Below are 23,973 nucleotides of genomic sequence, written 5' to 3'. Positions count from 1 at the left end.
GGGTATGGGGAGAAGGCAGGAACGGGGTACTGATTGATAGTGATCAGCCATGATCGCATTGAATGGCGGTGCTGGCTCGAAGGGCTGAATGGCCTACTCCTGCACCTATTGTCTATTGTCTATTGTCTATTGAATGTAATTCACAAGGTTGGATGAAGTGCATGTGGACTGTTGCTCCTTTTGGAATGATTGTTGTGAACCCTGGATGGTGGTAAGGGATGAAGTAAAAGTTGTTGCATCTCTCATGGATGATGGAAAAGAGTTGTTTGAAGTGGAAATGGAAAAACAAACCTGAGTCACAAAGTAGAACACTCCCTTCTAAACTGAAAGCAGATTACATCAATTGGTTGTGTAAATTATAGATCTGATGAATGTGGAGGCCTGGGCAAAGATGGTGACAAGGGGAACCCTAATCTTGTTTTACCCAACAGGAGCGGGAAGCCCAAGTGCAAGAAATGGAGATGATCTGGTGGAAAGCATATGGTAGAAGTGAAACGATGGTAAAGGAAAAAGGAAGAAATCTGTGGAGAAAGTCTGGTCTCCTATGCAGATACGATGGAGATAAGAGACTGGGAGAATGACACTTAGACCGTACAGTACAGCCAGGTATAGTCATGACAGCAGTGGAAATTAGTGTGCTACAATAGATTGGTCAAACCTACCCAAGAGACAGAGATTAAAGACAGCATGAAAGATTGGAGATATGCTGAAAAGAGCGCAGAGAAAATTTAAGAGGATTTTGCCAGGACTCGAGGGCCTGAGCTATAGGGAGAATGGGCAGACTACGACTTTATTCCTTGGAGCACAGGAGGGTGAGGGGCAAACTTATAGAGGTGTACAAAATCATAAGGGGAATAGAGGGGCCACAGTTTAAGAATAAGGGGTAGGCCATTTAGAACTGAGATGAGGAAAAACTTTTTCAGTCAGAGTTGTGAATCTGTGGAATTCTCTGCCTCAGAAGGCAGTGGAGGCCAATTCTCTGAATGCATTCAAGAGAGAGCTAGATAGAGCTCTTAAGGATAGCGGAGTCAGGGGGTATGGGGAGAAGGCAGGAACGGGGTACTGATTGAGAATGATCAGCCATGATCACATTGAATGGTGGTGCTGGCTCGAAGGGCCGAATAGCCTCCTCCTGCACCTATTGTCTATAAGGGGTCTTTTACCCAAAGCGGGGGAATCAAGAACAAATAAACATTGGGTTTTAAGGTCAGCAGGGGGATGTAAAAGGGAAATAGACATAAATACAGGTATGTAGGTTAATTGGCTGGGTAAATGTAAAAAAAAATAAAAAGATTGTCCCTAGTGGGTGTAGGATAGTGTTAATGTACGGGGATCACTGGCCGAAAAGGCCTGTTTCCGGCTGTATATATATGATATGATATGATACTGGAGTAACTGGAGTAGCAGGTCAGGCATCTTTGGAGAAAATGAACAGGTGACGTTTCAGGTCGAGACCCTTCTTCAGAATATGTGAGTTGTGGATGAATGATGAGCGTATGAAGGAGGGGGAGGGAACAGGATGACAGGGGCGGTAGAACTGAGTGCACATTGGAGTGGATGGAACAGGGGAAAGAGAGAGTGAGGGGCATAACAGGGAAATATGTGACTCGAGAATGGAAGATGAGTTTACCAAGGAGGAGAAAGGAGCAGGGTGGGTGACCGTCGGTGGTGGTGGTGGGAGATGGAGAGGGAGACGGGTGCGCACTAGTGTGGGTGGCCCAGGCAAGAGAAAGTGGATTGGGGGTGGGTATGACTTAAAACCAGTAGAGAATTCAACGTTCGTAACGTTAGATTGTGAGCTACGCAAGTGGAATATGAAAATCTCTCAGTGTTTTTTGTTAGTATCCGTAGCCATGGGCAGCGCCACAGCCTCCACAAACCCTGATTTAAAACCGCAACAAACCGCTCACTTCGCCAGCACCAGGACGTGAAAAGGGTTTTCCGGAACACTAGACGTCGAAATTATTATTATTATTATTATTATTACTCTCCGACGTGAGGCGAATGAAGGCTCCTCACCTAGAGACGACGACTGGGGGAGCCGGGCGGCGCGGTGCGCGCCGGGAGTTGTAGTGCGGCTGGGCGAGCGCGACGGGCGGGGCGGGGCATCGGGGGCGCAGATAAGGACTACATCTCCCAGCAGCGCTTGCGGCGGCGCCCGGCCAACGGTCGCGGCCAGCGCCATGTACAAGAGGGAGAGGAGAAGCCCGCGCTCTCTCCCGGTGCTGATGTGAGCGGCCATTGCGTCCCGTTCTCCCCTCTCTCCCACCCCCTCCCTCACCCTCAAAAACAACAATACAAAACCCACGACGGAATGGGAAAGTTGGAGGAGATCGTGCGAATCGCCAAGAAGATGGATAAGATGGTGTCGAAGAAGAACACGGTGGGTGATGGCGCCGGGCTAGGGATGGCTCCTGGCCGCAGTGATGTCCACAGCACAGCCAGATAGAAGCACTAACCGGACTACCCGCCTCTGCTCTGGGGAAGGCGGACAGAACGGTGCATTAATATTGACATTGAGGATGGTGCCACGCTTGCAGTGTAAATAAACCTTGGGTTGGAATGCCCATGGGCTGAATTTTAATGCTTATGGATTTATTGGAATGCAATTCAACCTGCCTCGGACTGGAATACTTCTGGACTGAATTTTAAGTCTCAAGCTTAATTTGTCATCTGAACTGGAACAATTATTTTGTTTTAACTTGCTGTAGGAGAAGCAACAGCGATACATATACAGTAAATTATTGGTTATTCTAAGTAAGCTAGACCATGGTACAAAAACCAAATGACAACGATCAACGACAGTGATGCAATGGAGAGACAAAGAACTGCCGATTTTGGCATCTTGAGCAAAACAAAGTGCTGGAGGAACTCTGCAGGTCAGTTCAGTTTGCTTTATTGTCAGTTCTGAACTGACCTGCTGAGTTCCTCCAGCACTTTGTTTTTTCTCAAGATTCCAGCAACTGTAGTTCTTTGTGTCTCCATTGTCTTTCAGGCAGCATCCGTGGAGGGAATGGACAATTGGTCTGCTGAAGGATCACAACCTGAAATGTCATCTGCCCATTGCTTCCAGAGATGCTACCTGACTCGCTGAGTTCCTTCAGCACTTTGTGTTTTGCTTTAGTAGTTCAAAGACTGTAGTGATTCGGTAAGGTTGTGCAGTGTGGTTCAAGAACCTGATGGTTAATTGGAATAAGTTGCACTTGAACCTGGAGATTCTTGTACTTGGGCTCTTTTACTTCTTTCCAACAATAGCAGCCAGAAAATAATGAGGCCAAGGCGGTATGGGTCTTTGATGTTAGATGCTTCTCAGGGTAGTGCTTCATGTAAATCATTTCAGTGGTGTGGAAATCAGTACCTGTGATGGACTGCGGCACGGTTCATCACATTCTGCAACCTCTTCCATTCTTGAATGTCCATTTTCTGAACCAGGCCGTGATACAACCAATATGTTCTCCACCATACAGTTGCAGAAATTTGCGAAAGTATTTGGCATCATACTGAATCTCCTCAAACTTCTGAGGAAGTAGAGACATCAGTGAGCTTTTTTGCAATTATAATAATGTGCTGGGTACACCAAAGGGAATTAGAGAGGTGTGTGCCTTGTAACTTGAAGCAGTTGATTCTCCACCACCTCTGCGCATCTGCATTATATATATATGGCTCTAATTATTTAAAATAATGCAAACAGAACTTTCAGGTTTATTTTCAACTTTAAATTTTTGTCGTGATCATTAAACCCTTGCCAAAGATGAACATTGTAGAAGATGGTGCATGTTGTTCTCCACAGTAGTGTAAAAAGGCTCAGGAATTTGTTGTGGGTTTTGGTTTTAGTTTAAAAAAAATGCTATTTGACCTTTCCCTTTTAAGTAAGAGGGCATTTAACTATATTTGGTTGATATTTAAAGATGAATTTTGTAGACTTTGTTCCAATATTGATAAAAGAGCCTTTGCTTAGATACATTGTAACCTATTGGTTTGCTGAGCATTAAATGAAACATTGAAATGTTTCTGTAGTATCCAAAGGGGATGAAGGCCACCAACAATACGCTGAAACAACATTGCCTTCTATACCACTGAACCTCAATTCCAGGGTTAATGTTGTAAACTCATTTAGGAAAGACAAAGCCCAATTACCTTGAGAATGCGGATGAGGAAATGCTTGTGGTATATATATTAAAAATCCCCAAACAACTGATGTCAGTCTTTTGAATTTAATCATAAGATGGGAGCTCGTTCGTATATATGGAAGTCCGTAGGTCATGCATTCATAACACAGGGATGGTCTGTGTAGCTTTTGAGTGGCTATTCACAGACATTAGTTTGTATTTTTAAATACTTTTTGGATATGTTTTTCTGCTTAGACTTGATTATCTACAGCGCTACAACTTTTCTACCAGTAATAGATTATAATTAGGCGACTAAAAGCTGAGAGACGACTGACTGCTTTGTCTTTCCAGCTTTTTCAGTTCTTATTTATTATCAATACTTGTAATTGTTTCTTATTTTATGATTGCAAAATAATAATTCTGTAAGTTATGGGGAAATTACTTCCTTTCTATTAGTAAAGAGTGATTTCACAAAAACTTTTGGTTTATACCACTTCAACTAATACTCTGTTTCTCTATTAATTCTGCAGAATGGTGCTATCGATTTATTGAAGGAGCTTAAAAGCATACCAATGACTTTGGATCTTTTGCAGGTAAATTATAAAAATAACAAACAGTAGGAGTTGGACATTTTCAATATTGAGTTTGCTTTACAATTTCATAAGATCTCAGCTGATCTTCTGCCTTCTCTTTTGACTCCTCACTTCATTCAAATCAAATCCATGGTCACCTATATGGTCCCTAGCTACGCCTGCCTTTTCACCGGCTACTTGGAACAATCTCTGTTCCAAACCTTCTCTGGAGAACTTCTGGTTCTCGCTTCTCTGTAACATTGACTGCATTGGTGCTGCCTCCTGCACCCCTGCAGAACTCATCAATTTCAACCCCTTTGCCACTATCTTTCACCTTGATCTCAAATTCACATGGACTATTTCTTGCCTCTACAGATGCAACTTGACCTGCCGAGTTCCTCTAGCAGATTGTTTGTTTCTATCTTGTATACCATTTTCCTGTCATATCTCCAGTTTCCTCGATAGCAGTTAAATAAACAGAATAACCCTCGCCTTGTACCTGTTCCCAGTTTAGACTCTCCAGGCAGAGGAGTCTACATGGTCCAAGGATTGTACTGCCCCTACAAAGGTTGTCATGTAGCACAATCCATTAAGGCTTGCATCATTGACAAGCATCAATCCAATGCCACTAGTAGATTTGACTTAATCTAGCGTGGATTTCTACCAAATCCAGAGTACATAAAATCAATAAGCTTTGACTTGCTGCTGTAGAAATATTCTGCTGCATATATCTGGTCTACTTAAATTATGAATGTTTGTATTAGATTAATCCTGTAAAGCCTCTTCAGAATCTTGTATGCTTCATTAAAAGTCCTCCTGTTCTATTCTCGGAGTATCTGTCTATTTTGCTTGATCTTTCCTCGTAGGATAAAATTCATGTCTGGTATCCATCTCTAGTGCAGTTCCACCTCAAAGGCCAATGCATCCATTATGGGGTTTGAACCTCGTAATATTCCAGGTGAAGTCTTATCAAAATCCTGTTCCATTGCAATGAGACTTTCTAACTTTCCAACATACTTGCAACAACTTACAACTTTGCTAATTATTTGCATATATCCAAAACACAATTAGGCAATTTTTACTAACATTACACATTTAAAATGTTTTTGTTCTTGCTCGATCCGTTAATTTATTTGCCTCTCAATGTTGTCTGTACCTTTTCATCTTCATACCTGCTTTTCCCATGAGCGATGTATTATCTGTAAACTTGAGTGCATTATACTTGGACCTTGTTCTAAGTCATAATGTTCATTACAGATGACCATGCTGCATTTCCAATAATGTTACCCAAGTAGGATCTGCCTACCGACCTAACAATTTTCCCTATTAATCCGGCCCTCTGGGCTATTTTGTTTATTAACCAATCTTTTGTATAGGACAATGTCAGATATTTCTCAAAATAAAAATAATTTTTCTATTCATGGAGAATAGATTTTTAGAAAAATAATCTACAAATGTTAACATTGCAGGAGGAGTTTATGCTAAAATGTTTGTTTACTTAAGATGCTGCCTAACCTGCTGAGTTACTTCAGCACTTTGTCTATTTTAGTTTAATTAATCGAACTTTTTAAAAAAAATGCCATTGATTAATATCTACTCATCCTTCTAGTCCACACGGGTGGGGATGTCTGTGAATGCTGTTAGAAAACAAAGCACAGATGAAGAAATCACAACACTTGCCAAATCACTCATCAAATCATGGAAAAAACTATTAGGTAATGTTGGGTGCTCTAATCAAAGATAGTAGGCTCTAACAATGTATACTTAAACCAGCAAAGATAAGTAAGCATTTTTGTCATGTGCAGTATATGATCCTGATGGATTTATTTGTAATATGATTGAATGACAGTAAAGTCACAGGAATTTCAGTTGTAAAGTTAACTTTTTATCTTAATTAAAATCAAAAATATTCCGGAAAAAGGGGAATAATTGTAGCATAGTGATCTTAAAATGCAAATAATAATTGGGTAAGACTAACAACTTAAAGGCCATTTTACGCTTCCATTTATTGTCTGTTTTCAAGACCTGTGATCAAGTTGGACTCCACTTTTTGTCCTACAATTGCCACTGTCGTTTTTGTACTGCCATTCTAATTTGGTTCTTATCTTTTAAAACGATGCAGGATTTTATTACATTTAATGTTGAATTTGTATCTTTGCAGTTGTAAATTAAATTCAACATTTAACTTGAATCATGCATTATATTGTTCCAATCAGGACAGATTTTCTGCACTTGTATCAGCATAATAATTTAAGTATGAGTGTCATCCTATTTGTGAATCATTGTAATGTTAAGTATTTGTCCTGATGAGCACATTGTTGTTACATTACTCAAAATATTAAATTACCTGTGTGTGTGCATATCAGTTTACATTCTAATGTTTAGTTTTATATTCCAAAGATTTTTTTAGCAACATTTAATATGGTGCTTAAATCTTTCTGTGTTGCCTTTTGTTATATATTTTTATTGGTGCATTTTATTAACATTTAATATTTTAACGAGTTCATGTTAATACTTTCTGGTGCATTTTACCAGTATTACTTTGTAAAAGGTTTGACTGAACAATGAATTGTGTAAAATTTTGATTACCTCTTAAATTATTTAGAAAATATATCTTTTAAAAAAAAGTTATTAATTTGCACCATATATTGCACTACTAATTCTAATTTCAATCCCTGGATTCTGAGTTTGCTGATTTTTTAAAATTAAGGATACATAATTAATTTCAGTATTTCCAGTTTAAGGAGGGGATAATTTGCCCAGGGTCCCCCCCTCCTGATTGCTAACTATTTACCGTCTGTTGGAAAATTTGTGGTGGATATTTGGCATGGAGAGAATCAGTTTGGCTGTGATAACCTTGGATTAACAGCATTCAAACTCCTGTCCAGTCTCCAACGCAAATAGTGACCACACTGTAAAGCTTTGGCAACTGCTGCTGCTTGTACCTCAGTAAAAGTTGAGGGCCTTCAAGTGAGGATGAGTGATGAATAAATCACAAGGGGGTCAGATTACTGTTAAAGATTTGCACTGCATGCTGCTTAAAAGTTGGATCCATTTTTTTTGTTTTGTTTTATTTTGTGGGAAGGCATGAAGTTTCCTTGGGCTGATTTCTGACATTGTCGAACTACAGCAGCTGTGTGATGCTTGTCATGGATAGAGCTGGTGAGGCAAACCTTGCTTCCAAAAATGGCGTCTTGAAAATCTCCAGACCATTCCCAGTGGCACTCATCAGCAAACTCAGGTGAAATGTTAAAATAAAGCACTTGCATCATTTTTAAACCACCACTGGATTGAAGAGGTCCAGAAGAGCAGGTCAAAACTGCTAAAAGATAGTTGCAGTGAAAATAACTTGTGTTTAAGTTTTTTGTGAATTTAATGTTTATGTTAACTCTCTTAAAAGTCCTCTGGTAACAATAATATATAAGATTGTAAGGATGGTCAGGCATGTTTGCTTGAATTGTAACATATTTTACAACTGGTGTTTTATGCCAGTTGTTTCAATAAACAGAAACAGTCCACAAGAGGTTTGAGCAGTGGATAGATTATTTGAATTAGATGCAACATGGAATATCAGGCTCGAGCTTTTGGCCATCGAGGCTCTTATCCCCACTCCCCTTCCCTTGGAGTTCCCAACTCCCAGTTTCCTAGATTGATTATTTTATAGATAACGGGATCAAATTAATTGTGCTGATTTCTATACCAGTTGGATTTGCTTGGAGCTTGATTATTTGAGGTTGCAAAGTGATACAGTGGGTAGATCAGCCATATCACAGCTTCAACGGACCAGGTTCCATTCTGACCCCCTGGTGCTGTTTGTGTGGAGTTTGCATGTTTTCTTCTTTTTTTTTACTATGTGGGCTCCCGCTGGGTATTCCCATTTCCTCCACACATCAAAGATGTGCAGAAAGGCTAACTGACTGCTTTCAGTTTCGTGCTTTAGAGGCGAGTGGTAGGAGAATCAAGGGGTGTGGGAAGGCAATAACGGGCAGGGAGAATAGATTAGAGTGAAATAAAGGAAACTAGATCCTTAAAAAATTGGACAGAAATGGCATTGTTATTTATAGTGCAGCAACTCTGGGCCGGATTAAATGCCAAGCCATAGATGTTGTCATCCCTATCATTCCACTTTGTTTTGCTATTACTTTTGATAAGACATTCTATTTGCTTCTCAATTATGCTTGCCAAATCTGTTTTGCAAGATATAATGCAAATCGGTCATTTCAAGCATTATATGTTCTATAAAATGTGTGCAATAATGACTGTAACTTAACCATTAATTACAGTGTGATTTTATACTTCCTCTTCTTGTGTATCATGTTGGTTTTAGTGTATCTGATTTACACTAAGTTCTTCCCCTATTCCTTTTACAATCCTCCCTCCATTTGTTCATTCAGTTCAGATCGCATGGATACATTGCTATGTTGATCTGTTCACTTCCAGCAACTTAATGGACACATTGAGCTGTAGAATGCAGGATATCTAAATTAAAGCATAAATCAGATACCATAAGAATGCCCTGTTGTAGCAAAATCTGGGCTGATACTTCATCATAGTAAACATCCTGGTATTGGAGACTTTTATTAAATGCCTTAAAGATATTAAAATTGCATAGTATGCCTGTACTGATTACTAAGTTAGCTTGGAATTGTAACCAACATGGGACCCTTTAATTTTATAGAAAACTAGTTAACAATCAATTTTGATTTTATTGTTATGGTAAGCTACTCTTTAATGATATGAATAATATTGTGGAATTTCACTAAGGTTTGTTTCTGAATATAGTTTAGGACAGAACAAGAGCTGCTATTGAAGCAAATAAAATTTCATATTTGATGCTTGATATACATCAATTGGCTTGATGTAAAGTTAGAAACATGCTAACACTTAATTAAATAATTAGTTGCGGGGAGAAAAATATGACGGGCTGTTCAGAAGAAATAATAGATAAATACCTGTAAATTCAAATTGCATAAAAGCATAAAGTAATGTATCTCACTGCCATGTACTTTATTCTGTTCTCTTTTTAAATTGTCTTTTGACTTTATTTCATTTTTAGAGAAGAGTACAAGGCCTGGACCTTGCTGGTAAATGTTGATTGTTCCAAACAGTACCGATGGCATTTAGTTAGCACTAATCCAGGAGCTCTGCACAAGTGCAGGCAAAGGTGGACGTTGCAGAGCAGGGCAGAATACTGCTTGTCTCCAATTCTACACCAAGTTAGACATGGTGCTGAATCCCCACCCCTTTAATTTCCATGGGGTTTAGAAAACTGGGGCAAAGTAGGGGTTGGAAGTAGTGTCTTTATAATTGTGAACATTTTCAATATTGAGCTTTTTTAATAGCTCAAAACACCGATCGCTTTTTCAGGTAGCAGATTTGAATGTGGGGTTATATCAATTGTCAAAGCTTCAGTAGTTGGGTGGTATTGGGAGATGGTGTTGGGGCGGTGGCACTAGCACACTGCTTTTGGGCAAGTGAGGTTGGTCTTCTGTATCTGGTCCAAGCAAATTCCCTTGTAGGGTGACCGCAGGTAGCAGTCTAGGGCAGCCAGCAAGCACCCTTCTATGCTATTATTGTCTATCATTATGCAGATGTGCGTTATGCTAACCAACCTGATTTTCTAGACCTTTCTACATTTTCACCATTTGCAGTTGTTTGCCTTTCGTGAGCAATTGTTTTGCTGACTTTGCAGAATTTATTTAATTCTCTCATGTGACAGACATTGACAGCTTCATAATTCTTTTGTGCACAGAGTTAATGTTTGTTATTGCTCACATTGGGATGCCAGCGGGTGATATATGTTGCTAGTATAAATAGCGATTCTAATATTCTTGAACTTGGGTATTTTGGGTGTTCTTTTCCTGGAACTTCTTGAACTTATTTTTAGGTTGCAACATTTTTCTCTTGCATTGGATGTAGTTCAGATTGGTTAAAACTTGCTCATTTTTAAAGAACAAATAGTGATCTTTTGCTTTGTACTTTTCAATGAGCTTTGTATAGCACTTGTAAGTTTCCTAACCTTGACCTTTAAAGCAAGCTACTTACTATGTATGTCACAGCCATGTAAAGCAAACTATAGCTTGATCTTAAATTGTAAAAATATATCGGCATTTGGAATTGATACCACGTCAATTGGAAACTTATCAGTTGAGTGTAATCAAATAGACAGATCCTAAAATGTAATGACTTTCCAAAGGGCATTGCTGTCAGTGTTAAAGTGTTTATCTCCAGCAGTTTAAAATACATGTTGCCATGAGATAAATAATTTGATTCCATTGCAATGTCTTTGTAATGTCAATGTCTGTTGCAATTCACAAATGTCACTTAAGATTTCTAAAGATATTTCTATATTCATGTATTGAACTTGGGGAAATGGCATGTTGCTTGCTAATAACTGAATCTGGGTCAGTTTATACAGTAGGTAAGTCACTAAAACTGTGGATAACATGAATTAAGGGGGTAATTTGTGGTAAGCATGAGACTAGTTGGCGCACTTTAAACTTAAATCATGCATTCATTTGCAAGAACTTTCTTGACTTCTCAAGTTTAGTCATGCAATTTTGCTTGCAAAGCTCATGATTTTGATTTATCTTTTGCTCAAAGCTGGTTTGAGTTTTTTGGGAAAGTGATGGGTTTGATTCGAGTATGACTTAAGTGACTTTGGTAGTTAAACAATTTATCTGGTTGTTAATTGGGCATGTAATAAAAGTAGATATATAGCTGGCTGGCCAATTTTTTTTTTAAATAGACAATTGGTGAATTGTGTATTTAGATAAAATGCCTTTCCCAAGAATTTTTAATAAAGCTTTACAAATAAAATTATTTCTGTATATTAATGTGTAGCATATTTCAGCGAATACTGTATCGTGTCTTTTATTTTTTGGAATCCTTTAACTAGAAGAAGCATTTGATATATATGGTACGGATAATTTAAAGATCAGGATTAGTCAGTAGAGTAAATATAGCAGATTCAGAGTCCAGTAATTAATGTTTTCCGAAATCAATGCTTTGCAGATGGCCCAGCAGGAGACAAAGAGGCTGAGGATAAGAAAAAAGAATGTTCAACTTCCTCCAAAAACAGATCAGATTCCACAGAGCAAAGGTCATTGCAGACATTTATTTAAAAAATCCTTCAATGCACTAATTCCATTAAATAAAATAATTGCTTATTTATTCCTCGATGGTTAATTTTTCTTCCTTTGAACATAACTAACTGACCAAATGTCAATTAATGCTGCCCCCATAGTTAATTATGAGAAGTTTAAGGGATAATAATTTGCAGTAGAATAAGTACTAACTTTAGTACAATTTTCTCCTGTATGTTGTCAGTTTATTTGCTTGGATCGGTCTCCAGGGTGCTGTTATTTCACTGCTTCACCAAAGTAAGCGTGGCAGTGATTTGTTTCCTTATTGATTGTTTTTTTTTGTATGTGTGTGTATATATATTTTTTATTTATGTGTGTGTGTATATATATATACACACACATATATGTATTTGTGAGTATGCGTGTGTATTTATATACACACGTTGAACGTTTTTTCCTCTTGTTTATTATATTGTTTACAGTGTACCATGTTTACATATTTTGTTGTGCTGCTGCAAGTAAGAATTTCATTGTTCTGTCTGGGACATATGACAATAAAACACTCTTGAGACTACTCTGGCCACACATCTTCACTGACTCTCTAACAGGCCAGCAGGTATCTGTTTCGGTTTGTGTGGGTCAGTCCATTTAACTTTGGGGAGAGTGTGTGAGGAGGAAAGGATTTCCAATTTCATTGTAATTCCAATGGAATTGTGATTTACAATTCACTGCCGAGATTGGTTAAGATTTGAAGAATTTTGGAACATATTCATTTACCATGCGAAAATAACACTGTAATTTAATTTTTTAATCGGCTTGAAGGCTGTTCATGAGCAGATCTTAAACTTTCAACTCAAATCTTAATTGATCTTGTATATTTGCGGTATAACATCCCAAAGAATGAAACCTTTGATTTAAAAACAATAGAACTATTGATTTGAATGGAAATAGAATTCTACCCTTCAAATTAATCGTAGAGTTTGCACATCCTTTGAAGAAGATTTTTTAATAATTAAATGAATAACGTCCATCTCTTGTAGCTCTAGTAAGAGACCAGAACCAAGAACGCCCACTACTCCAAAGATGACTTCATTTCCACCTATTCCTGTTACCAGTGATACCGTCCGCAACAAATGTAGAGAGTTATTGTCAGCTGCTCTGCAAACAGACAGTGAGTAAAACTTGTAATAAGTACTTAGAGAGACAAAGTTCTATGATCAGGTGACATGTTGGCTCTCCAGCTAATGTTAGCTCACAGTAGCCTTTTCTTTTGTTTAACACATGATTCTTTTATTAAAAATATTACAAGAGCTCTTTGAAGCTATAACTAACAGGATTGATGGAGTCGATCTTTGAATATAGTGTACAGCAAATCATGGTTAATCTGGTGTGATTGTGGCATTGCCAGACTGGAGTCTACAGATGCTGGAATCTTGAAAAACAAACTGCTGGAGGAACTCAGCGGGTCAGGCAGCATCTGGAGGGAATTGGGCAGATGATATTTTAGGTCAGCATCCGCACGGAGAAATTGATGTTACTAATGTATAAGTTTTAAGTTCCAAAAGTCATCCAATTAGGCCCACGGGATGAGAGTAACACATTAACATGGATAAAAGATTGCTTGTTGACCATTCTTTTATCCAGAGTGGAATTAATGCTGGAAATCTGTAAGTAGTATTGAAGCTCTGGGATTAGTGCAGGGGCTCTGTATTTACATTATACTGGGTCCCTTCATCTAGCCCAGGGGTTCCCAACCTTTTTCGTCCCGTTTACCAGTTTGCAACTTTCCAAAAGTAAATTTACCCCCACCCTGTTTTGTTCAGTAATTTGAGTTTACACTTCTACCATAATAAAGCAACCGACAAAGGGGAAATTTAAAAATACTGTTTTTAACATTATTATTCCAAGTTCAAATAACAATAATAATAACATATAACAATGTTATTTCACTTATTTATGAACAACTAATGATGAACAGATGGAAATACCAGAACCAAACACAGTCAGTCAATATGTAGAAATCCAGAATTAACAAATGTACCCCCTGGGTAGGTGAAATTTATCCCCTGGGGGTAAATTTACCCCAGGTTGGGAACCCTTTATCTGGTCACTGATATATAATGTACCCAGGTTTGCTGATTGTACATAAGTTGAAAATAAGTCCAGGCATAAAGTTTGCAAAAATATACTTGAACTGTACTAGACCTTTAAATGTTGACAATAAACAGAAAATGCTGGGAATGGTCAGTATCTTTAGGGAGACAAACAGGATTAATGCTTTGGGTTGATGATTTTTCAAAGGAACTGGGGAAACTTTAAGCTCCAGAGAAGTGGGATGTTTGTGATAGAACAGAAGGCAAGAGAGATTGAATAACAAAGGTGATAGAGCCATCTACATGGGTGATGAATAACAAAATGTATTATTTGGGGTAAAAAAATATCGTGCTGGAGTAAATCAGCAGGTCGGGCAGCATTTCTGGAGAATGTGGATTGGTGACATTTTGGTTTGGGATCCTTCTTCAGACTAGAAGGGACTACTGAAGAGAGTCCCGACCCAAAATATTGCCTACCTACGTTCTCCACAGATGCTGGCTGACCTGCTGAGTTACTCCACTACTTTATCTTTGTTTGTAAGCCAGCTTCTGCAGTTCCTTGTGCCTTCGTTTATTATGGGTTGATTTAAATATGAGATGATTAATGAATTATTAACATTACTGGAAGAAATGGGAAAATTCAGAAAGGTGGGAATGGGAAACGAAGCTGGACATATCTAAAATTGCAGAAGGTTACTCTTGCCCTTGTTGGAACAGTGTACAATGCTGCAGACGTGGGTTGAAGTAGGTCGGAGTGAGTTGGAGAGTTAAAGTGATGAACGCCTTACTTTGGAAACATTATTTAGTGAAACATTAAAGCCTAGAAACAGTATATTCAAATTGGTAAATTAGAGGTTGACTTGGGTAGTGCATATGGAACAAACAACGTAGATGTATTTTCAAAGTTCCGTCAGGGGAAAATTAGCCCATAATCTGGATGCAAGACCCTTTTGCACTAGTTAATCTCTTGTGTTATTTGATGTTCCTACTGAAATACATATATCTGGAGTATTCACTTTCTCAATTTGTATTTTGATTACAGATGATTATGTTGCAATCGGAACTGACTGTGAACATATGGCAGCACAGATTGAAGAAAATATCCTTTTTATGTTTCTCTCAGTCTCCCTGCAAAAAAATACAATTGTTAGCTTGGTGTTCAAATGGCAAAGTAACTTTCTGCAAATAACACTTCTGCAATAACACTCCAAGAGCCACAGTTCAGAACTGCCTCCATATAACGGCATGCATTGAAACTTGATTGACTGTTTTATTGACTTTACTCATTTTTATTATTCTAATTTATTTAATGAGGTAAAGTGAAAAGCTTTGCTTTGCATGCTGTCTGACCAAACCAAATAATACTATACATAAAATCAATCAAGTCAAACTTGACTGCAATAGGTGGAGCAAAGGGACAGTATGGTGGCACAGCGGTAGAATTGCTGCCTTGCAGCACCAGAGACCCGGGTTCAATCCTGTTTACGAGTACTGTCTGTACGGAGTTAGAGGTGAATCGGACAGTACTCTAGCTTATGGAAGAATCCTTGGGAAGCCTGATAATAAAGGGGAAGAATCTGTTCTTGAGACTGGTGGTGCATGCTTTCAAGCTTATGTACCTTCTGCCTGACTGGACCAGGGAGGTGGAGGAATAATCAGAATGGGATACGTCTTAAATTATGTTTATGTAATTGTAAATTAACAAAGTGAACATTTTAAGGTGAAAATTGTTATATGTATTGTACTATAGTAAAGAGACCTTCACTCTTCATAACTGTTGGGTGTTTAATATGTAATATCAACATTTTTTATATTCTTGTGTTTATCAAGATGAACATTGATTTTTAACAGAAGTTGCATGGAAATGTATCTTATTTTACAACAATCAATTGACAATCAATGTTGGACCAATAAAGATCTATGATGTATACACTTCAGTTTCCATTAGTGTATACTGATTGTAGCCTATTTTCTGTAAATGTGGGCATTACAGATATTGATTGTGATGCAAAATGCCAGAAAAGCAATATTTTCCAATCATTGTTCAATGCAAAAACTCCAGCATTTAATATCAACTTATAGGGGTGACACAGTGGCGTAGCGGTAGAGTTGCTGCCTTGCAGTGCCAGAGACCCGGGTTTGATTCTGACTACGGGTGTTGTCTGTATGCAGTTTGTACATTCTCCCCGTAACTTGCGTTGGTTTTCTCCCACAATCCAAAGACGTACTGGTTTGTAGGCTAATTGGCTTTATATAATTGTAAATTATCCCTAGTGTGTGTAGTATAGTGTTCGTGTGCGGGAGTCACTGGTCGGCGTGGACTTGGTGAGCCGAAGGGCCTGTTTCCACTCTGTATTTCTAAACTAATCTACGAAAGTTAGGGTTGGTGGCGTAAGCTTAAAGAATTTAGTTTCAGGAAAATAGTGAATGCTAAGATTTATTCAACGAAGGCTTGACCGCTTGGGTTTTCTCCGAGATCTTTGATTTCCTCCCACACTCCAAAGACTTACAGGTTTGTAGGTTAATTGGCTTGGGTTTGTATACTTGATATAAGTGTAAATTGTCCCTGGTGTGTGTAGGATAGTATTATTGTGAGGGGATCGCTGGTCAGTGCAGACTCGGTGGGCCGAACGAAGGGCCTGTTTCTGTGCTGTATCTCTGAACTAAACTAAGTATCCACATCATTTTTGAAGGAAGGGGCTGCGGTTAAGTGCTTGAAATACCAATCGCCAGCTCTCATTGCTGTATTGCAACTGATATTTGTAAGAGCAGGAAGGATGGTCACACATGGTTTGTCTTTCAAACCAAAAATCACATGAGAATAAATGGCATTTGTCGGTTTCTCTGCCTAAGTTTTCTCTACGTGTGCCACGTTCCTCGAGTTGAGGCGACTTAGTGTACTTGTTTTAAGTGGAGGTACCAGATTCTGATGATGATTCCTTAATTTAATCGATACTAGTCTTCCAAGAGATGGGCAACACAGACATGAAATACAAAAACCGCGTGAGAAGCAGGATAGCCAACCTAAAGGACACAAAGAACCCCAATTTAAGGAAAAATGTTCTGTGTGGGAATATTTCAGCAGAGCAGATTGCAACGATGACAGCTGAGGTAAGTTTATATTATTACTGCAATTGTTTAATTCATGATACTTTATTTCCAAAGTAGAGAATATTTGCCGAGCTGCGCCAGGAACTATCATTAATTAGTCCCAGCATCATTTTATTAGCCACTGAAAAGCTAAATTGACTAACACACGTTCAAATCAATAATATTTTTCAATAAATTTTACTTTGCCAATGTCAAGTATAATTATGAATGGTACTGTTTTATGTATTTAACTTGCACTGTTAGGGTAGCAGGATGTATCATGATTAAACCATAAGGAATCATCTGTCCACTAGGTGTTGCTACTGCATTGTAAATCGTATACTAATATGAGTATCTCATTCCTTCTCTTCTGGCATCTTGCTCATTGTTCGGATAGCATCTCTGGAGTACATGGATAGGTGACCTTTCAGGTCAGGTCCCTTCTTCAGACTGATTTGCAAAGCAGCATCTGCAGTTCCTTGTGTCTACAATTTATTGTGTGGTAGTTGTGCAGCAGAAACATCTGATAAAGCTCCAAGCCAAACCTTCTGCATCTTTTCATCTTGTTACACTTCGAACGATTTTCACAAGTCAGAATTATCTGATTATCAACCTCCGCCATTTCAGTCTTATCTAACAATATAAGATGCCAGTGCCATTTCACATTGGGCTACAGACCTTTGGAGTTTTACGTTGGAGTTGCCAGCCTCTTCAAAATGATTGCTTGTGCACCAGGCTGTCAATAGGTCATCAGTTATCACGCACAAGAGAAGGCAAAGTGTTGCAGGGCAGTAGTAGGTCTGGCTGGGTACTGAACCATAGTGAGTTATTGCTTGATGTACCTCTAAGCAGTATCAGCTGAGCAGCTTGATGAGATGATGAGATCAGACTTGGTCAGACTTGCTCAGCTGTAAACTGTTTATGAAACTAGACATCTTTGGAAAGTTCTGTGCCCGATTTTAAGAACAAAAGCATCTTCTGGTATGTAATAGGTTGGAATTCTATATATTAACATTTTTATATTGAAAGATTATTTTTAAGTGGCTGTCTCAAACAGGCAGCCAGCATCATCAGATGTAGCCATCTACCCCACCCTGGCCACGCTCTCATTTCACTCCTGACATAGGGAAGAAGGTACAGGAGCCTGAAAACTAACATCCCGGTTCAGGAGCAGCTTCTTCCCTACAACCATCCAGGCTATTAAACACTACAACCTACAAATAAGCTCCAAACTTCATAAACTTAGGGACATTATTTATACTTGTGTTTATTATGGGTTTATAAGAGTACTATATTTACATATCTGTTATGCTGCTGTACGTAAGAATTTCATTGTTCTGTTTTGGGGCATATGACAATAAAACAGTCTTGACTCTTCATTTGAAGCCACCGTTTTAAGAGAAAGCTATGAAATCCTTGAATTAGATTTTTACCCAACAAACATTTTCTTTCCAATAAAAATAAAGGAAATGGCCAGTGATGAGTTGAGGGAGATTCGGAAGGCTTTAACCAATGAAGCTATCAGAGAACATCAGATGGCCAGAACCAGCGGCAGCGAGACCGATTTATTTGTTTGCGGAAAGTGCAAGAAGAATAACTGCACGTACACACAGGTAACCGCGGACAATGCAAGAACCAATTAAATGAATGTGCTCTAGTGCGTAGAGGAACTATTACATTAGCTTAAGTATCTCTGCCCATCTCATTTCAGTATCGATTGCAAGCTTTAGGGCTAGTTGATGTACGTTAATAATAACTACCATTTTGTTTGTCTATCTCTAAACAAAACTGAACAGTTGAAAGGCTTTTATTTGCATCCTATGAAATCATGCTATACATGAATACAATCAAGTTCAATGCTAGTCCAGAATTAAAACAAAATCCTTCAAAATAAGTTGATATAATAAATATTTTGCCGAAGTTACAATTCAGTTTTTGGCGGGTGGTAACTAATTTGACTTTGATAGTGCTATCACCTGAGAGAGTCGAAACGTTGCCCATTTATGGAAAAACCCGCTTTGTGATGTATAATTTCTCTCGTCGTTCTCCAGGTCCAAACACGAAGTGCAGATGAACCTATGACTACGTTTGTGTTTTGCAATGAATGTGGCAATAGATGGAAGGTAGGTGTTCACATGTTCACTCCCGGTGTAGACTGTGTGGAATAGAACTTGTAACATTTCACGAGAGCTCCACCAGTGGGTATCTGGTGGCCATGCCAGGGCAGAACCCAAGTGTCACCTGCACTGAGTGAGCTGGTTGCAGCTTTGTGGATACAAAAATCAACCCGATGCAAACATTTTAAACAAGCTCAAATAATCCAATAATCTTTGCGGATCCCCCCCCCTTCCCCTACTTGTGATGGGATTCTGTGTCTGGTGGTGGTGGGGGGGGGGGGGGTCCACAGAAAATCGGTTCATCTGAAAATTATAGGGTCCCTCACAAGTGAACATATACCCTCATCGCAATTTGTCTCAAACTCTAAATGTTTGCTTGACCCTTGATTAATTTGTATTTTATTCCATGTATTCCTGCCTACCCCCACCTGCTCCTATTACAATGGTCTACCTGCCACTTGATTATCAGGAAACCAAATGTACTTTCATGAATTTCTATCATGTAAGCTCGGTAGTGCCTCTCCAATCGTTTCTTTGACAGGTTTTGCCCTCGGTCCCATCCTCCCTGGTAATACCAATGTAATTGGGTGTATTGAATTAAAACTATTTAGAATGTCCTTAAATTAAAATGATAGGAACTGTCCATATTTCAGAAGTTTAAGGGCGTTGGGTATTTCCCACCTCATGAGTCATTTGGCTTGTTGCAACATATCACAATCGTTGAATGTGTAGAAAGGAACTGCTGATGCTGGTTTACACCGAAGACAGACACAAAATGCTAGAGTAACTCAGGAGAACAAGCAGCATCTCTGGAGTAAAGGAATGGGTGGCGTTTCAGGTTGAGAAGAAGGGTCTCGACTCGACCCAAAACGTCACCCATTCCATTTCTCCAGAGATGTTGCCTGTCCCGCTGAGTTACTCCAGCATTTTGTGTCTACAATTAGTTAAATGTTGCCCAATGTCGGATGTCAAGTCAATATTTAGGCTAAGGCCGCAATGTGGTCTTGGCCAGGTGACCAGACTAAGCTAGTGAGCATGTTATTGGACAATAAATGCTGCTTCGTAGCAGTGGGGTCAATGCTTGTGCATCCTCGGTACTGCAGCAGGATGTTGTCTTGCCCCAGAGATGTTGCTGTATCCACAGGTGGCCTCTGAAGTTTAGTTTATTTTCACATGTAACGAGGTACAGTGAAAAGGTTTTGCTGCGTGATATCCAGTCAGCAGAAAGACAACACATGTTTGCAATTGAGCCATATACAGTGTTAAGGGAATACCGCAAGGTAAACCCAGCAAAATCCGATCAAGGATAGTCCGAGGGTCACCAAAGAGGTATATAGTGCTTCAGCACTGCTCTCTGATTGTGGTAACATGATTCAGTTGCCTGATGATAGCTGGGAAGAAACTGTTCCTGAATGACAGATGTAGTGCCTCTTATCCCTTTAGAGAATGAATGAATGAATAAGTTTATTGGCCAAGTATGTGCATATACAAAGAATGTGCCTTGGTGCTCTGCTCACAAATGACAACACAAACATACAGTTAACAATTAAGAATAAAGCATAAACACATCAAAACAATAAGGATACAACATTACGGTCTAAACATGTGGATGAAACTGACTGAATTTACGACTGACTTTACAAATGAAACTGATGCCTCAAGTTTCAATGGCTGGATATCGGCTCCAACCCAGGCACTGAGTTGTGTGTAATAAAAGCATGGTGAAGAGTTAAACTTCATCTTACAAGAGATCTGCTTTGTACGCAAGGCTTAAAATATGTTTCTAATGCAGTAATAATTCTTAATTTATTATCAATTTTAATACATGGACATAATTGCAAGGGGAAATAATCTCACAATAATCTTCTCTTAGTTCTGTTAATAGATATTCAAAAGACCATGTTGAAGACACCTGGATCAGAAAATGAAAGTTCTGACTTTAAAGCATCATCATGTAAATTAAATTAATCATTTTGCTACACATATTGTTGTAAAGTAAACAATCTTTGATGCGACGATACTCCCTACGAACTGAGTATTCTAAAATTGTGCAGACCCTAATTGAATAATTTTGTTAATTACACATTGTATGGTACAAGTTGCACTTCAGTTTTAGACTGTATAATTTAAGTTTTGATGATCTGCCTTTAGCATCAGATGGATCTATTAGATCACTTTTTAATTAAAATGTGATGACTGTTCAAAGCAACTCAATTGCTTGCATATTTGTAAATTTTACAACTTCATTTTATATTTTCTCATTTTTTCAAATATTGTAATAATCTCTGTAGAAAATGTTTTAATTGCAAAAAAAATCAGTGATTCCCTTCATTACCACAACTGCATTCCTAGTATTTGATGTTACTGTGAGAAGTAAGTGCAAGATTTGTATTGATTGTGAAATGTACTTGGAAAAACTCACTAAAGATTTTTGGGGTGTTGAATGTAATTATTTTTAATTGCCGTAATCCATTTTAAATTCAAAAAAGCATATTAAATTTTCTTCTGTAATTTCCCACGTGTCTTTTAAACAAGCCAGTTGATTCCTATGCAAAAATGCAGGTTCTCCGTTCAAATGTTCAATTCTAAAAAATATTTTCCCTGCAATTTTGCAGGTTAGAGCTATTTCTTCTCAAACCTTTTGTTTAGACGTATATGTGACCATTCCAAAATGTACAAACTACAGTAAAATGATCTTGCTCAAGTGCAACAAATTTGTAGAAAATAGCACTTTAAACCAGGGTTTTGGTTCAACTGATTAAGATTTTTAATATGCTATTTGTGTATGTTGATGTGTTTTTGAAGTTCCTGAGAAGCAACATTCTATAAAATTGGTACGTTGAAGGAGACTAATTGTGTTGGGTTCCTCCATATTCACCATGTCTTCCAGTAATGGAACCCAAGGCGGCAGTGCTGTTGGTTGTGAGAAGTATCCCTTTGGTAATTACATTGATTTCATAGTTGACATTAACTCAATTCACCAGTCAACGATTCTGATGCAAGCAGAAGGGACGCATGGCTTGAATCTTGTGCTGAGGCTGGTTTATTTTTAAATGGTGATACCTGCTTCCTTTCTTTGTGTCCTTTATATTTTCAGATTGTTGGTGGCTTTCTTTGCTTCAAATTTAAACCGTATCTTCAATGGCCACTTTGTGGTTATAACTTCAACTTTAATAACCTGGTGTGTTGAAAGGTTTGATTGTTCTTCAAAAACTTCTTGAATCTCTCACACCATTATATTGATTTTTGCAATCTGTTTAAATTACTTTTCTTTATTCGTCATCTCAAAGCTTTTCAGTTTTGATTGGAAAAAAACTTCAGAGATTAAAATGCCACTGCTCTGATCCAGTATTGCATGCATAGGATTTATTGTTGTACAGATATTTGTGATCCATGTGCTTTGCAAACCAATGAACAAAGATAATCAGAGATGCGTTACGAATGCAATATCTCTGAATACTTTATTCAACAATTCCAAGTATTACCGTGAAGGCAACGTACCAGCAGGAAACAATCTTCATTTTGCAACCAGACTCTCAATCTTTTGTAAAGCCTGACATCTTGTGTACATGGTAATTGCAAATAAATCATCCGCTTCCAAACCCAATTTATATGGCATTAAAATTTGAATAATCCCGGGAATACCAAGTGACCTGTGAAGGTGAGGCAAGGACGTGATCATTCGAAAGTGATTGTGTGTTAAACTTGAAAGCTAACCATCTTTGCTGGCACCTTCATGACAAAGTAATTTAGCAGAGGTATTGCTGAATAGCAGGATCTCTTCTCCAGGATGATATCAGAGCCTCAGTAGTTGATCCTGATGGTGTAATCAGCATCTACATGGATTTTCCACATAGTTTTATTAAACAGTTTCCATTGTTGATCTATAGAAGTTCACCTCCAGAAATGAACTAGGTGACAAAACCAGAGGATGGCTGAACTGAAGGGCTTGAAATACATAAGAGTATAAACATTATTTCCAAACCATGTTAATTTTTGCCCATTGCGTTCAAGGCTATGTTATTCAAGGGCAACTTGCCAACCTGTTTTAATCAGTGTGGCCAAGTAATAGGAGGGGCTGAATTGCCAAAGAGCGACACAAAGTGCTGGAGAAACTCAATGGGTCAGGCAGCATCCCTGGAGAACATGAAGAGGTGATGTTTTGGGTTGGTACCCTTCAGACTGATTTTTTGGGGGAAGAGCCAAGCTTTGGATCAGATGATGGGGATGTTATTTTCAGTGTATAAGCTGTGCCTCTTAATCAATGTAAAGTCATTGTTTTGTTAATGAGTGGTAGGATCATATATTTTAGTTGTAAAATATGTATGCAAATCTTTTAGGGCTCGTTTCAAAGGGCCAAGAAAGCTTGGGGTGCGATTAGTATGACTGCAATTTAAAATGGTGTACATAGAACAGTGCTACAGCACAGGAGCAAGTCCTCTGGCCCACAAAGGCCACACCGAGCATGATGTCAGGTTAAACAATCCTCTATTCCTTGCATATCCATGTGCCTATCCAAAAGCCTATTAAATCCTGCTATTGTATCTGCCTCCATCACTACCCCGGGCAGCACAGTCCAAGGGCTGAGCACGTGTGTAAAAGAAAAACTTGCCTGCACATCTTTGAATTTTGCCCCTCACCTGCTCCCTCCAATCTTTGACATTTGCCCCTCTTATCTATCTGTAACCTCTACTCTTTGACATCTGTCCCTCTCACCTGCACCCTTAGTCTTAGACATTTAAAGTCCCTCTAGTACCTTGTCGGCACAAAATCAGCATGTGATTGGTCTGTCCCAAACTGACTGGGTGCTCCATTTTCACACTATTGATCCCTTCTCTCATCCAGGTACCTCAAATCGAAGGCCAGTAATATTGGCTGAGCCTGCCAGTGTCCGTGAACTGTAGGTA

The 23,973-nt window shown here is 38.6% G+C and overlaps 1 protein-coding gene across 8 annotated transcripts; it reads left to right on the top strand.

Annotated features, from left to right (window-relative positions):
• Positions 1-1,345: 1,345 nt before the first annotated feature.
• tcea2 (transcription elongation factor A (SII), 2) lies at positions 1,346-22,846 on the top strand. Of its 8 annotated transcripts, XM_078419132.1 has the most exons (11): positions 2,550-2,879; positions 2,996-3,148; positions 4,640-4,702; positions 6,291-6,396; positions 11,696-11,783; positions 12,807-12,937; positions 14,902-14,958; positions 16,816-16,970; positions 18,416-18,562; positions 19,001-19,072; positions 20,940-22,846. In XM_078419132.1, the coding sequence occupies exons 3-11, from the start codon at positions 4,682-4,684 to the stop codon at positions 20,946-20,948; spliced, it is 786 nt and encodes a 261-aa protein (XP_078275258.1). In that variant the 5' UTR covers positions 2,550-2,879; positions 2,996-3,148; positions 4,640-4,681; the 3' UTR covers positions 20,949-22,846. The 8 variants fall into 8 exon arrangements, with proteins under 8 accessions (XP_078275261.1, XP_078275256.1, XP_078275262.1 ...); XM_078419135.1 differs by lacking the exons at positions 2,550-2,879; positions 2,996-3,148 and adding an exon at positions 1,346-1,470; XM_078419130.1 differs by lacking the exons at positions 2,550-2,879; positions 2,996-3,148 and adding an exon at positions 2,162-2,383.
• Positions 22,847-23,973: the final 1,127 nt, after the last annotated feature.

The sequence above is a fragment of the Rhinoraja longicauda genome, chromosome 22, assembly GCF_053455715.1.
Source record: "Rhinoraja longicauda isolate Sanriku21f chromosome 22, sRhiLon1.1, whole genome shotgun sequence".
NCBI classification, from domain to species: Eukaryota; Metazoa; Chordata; class Chondrichthyes; order Rajiformes; family Arhynchobatidae; genus Rhinoraja; species Rhinoraja longicauda.
Note: the sequence above shows the minus strand (reverse complement) of the source record. Positions and strands in the feature narration are given on the sequence as shown.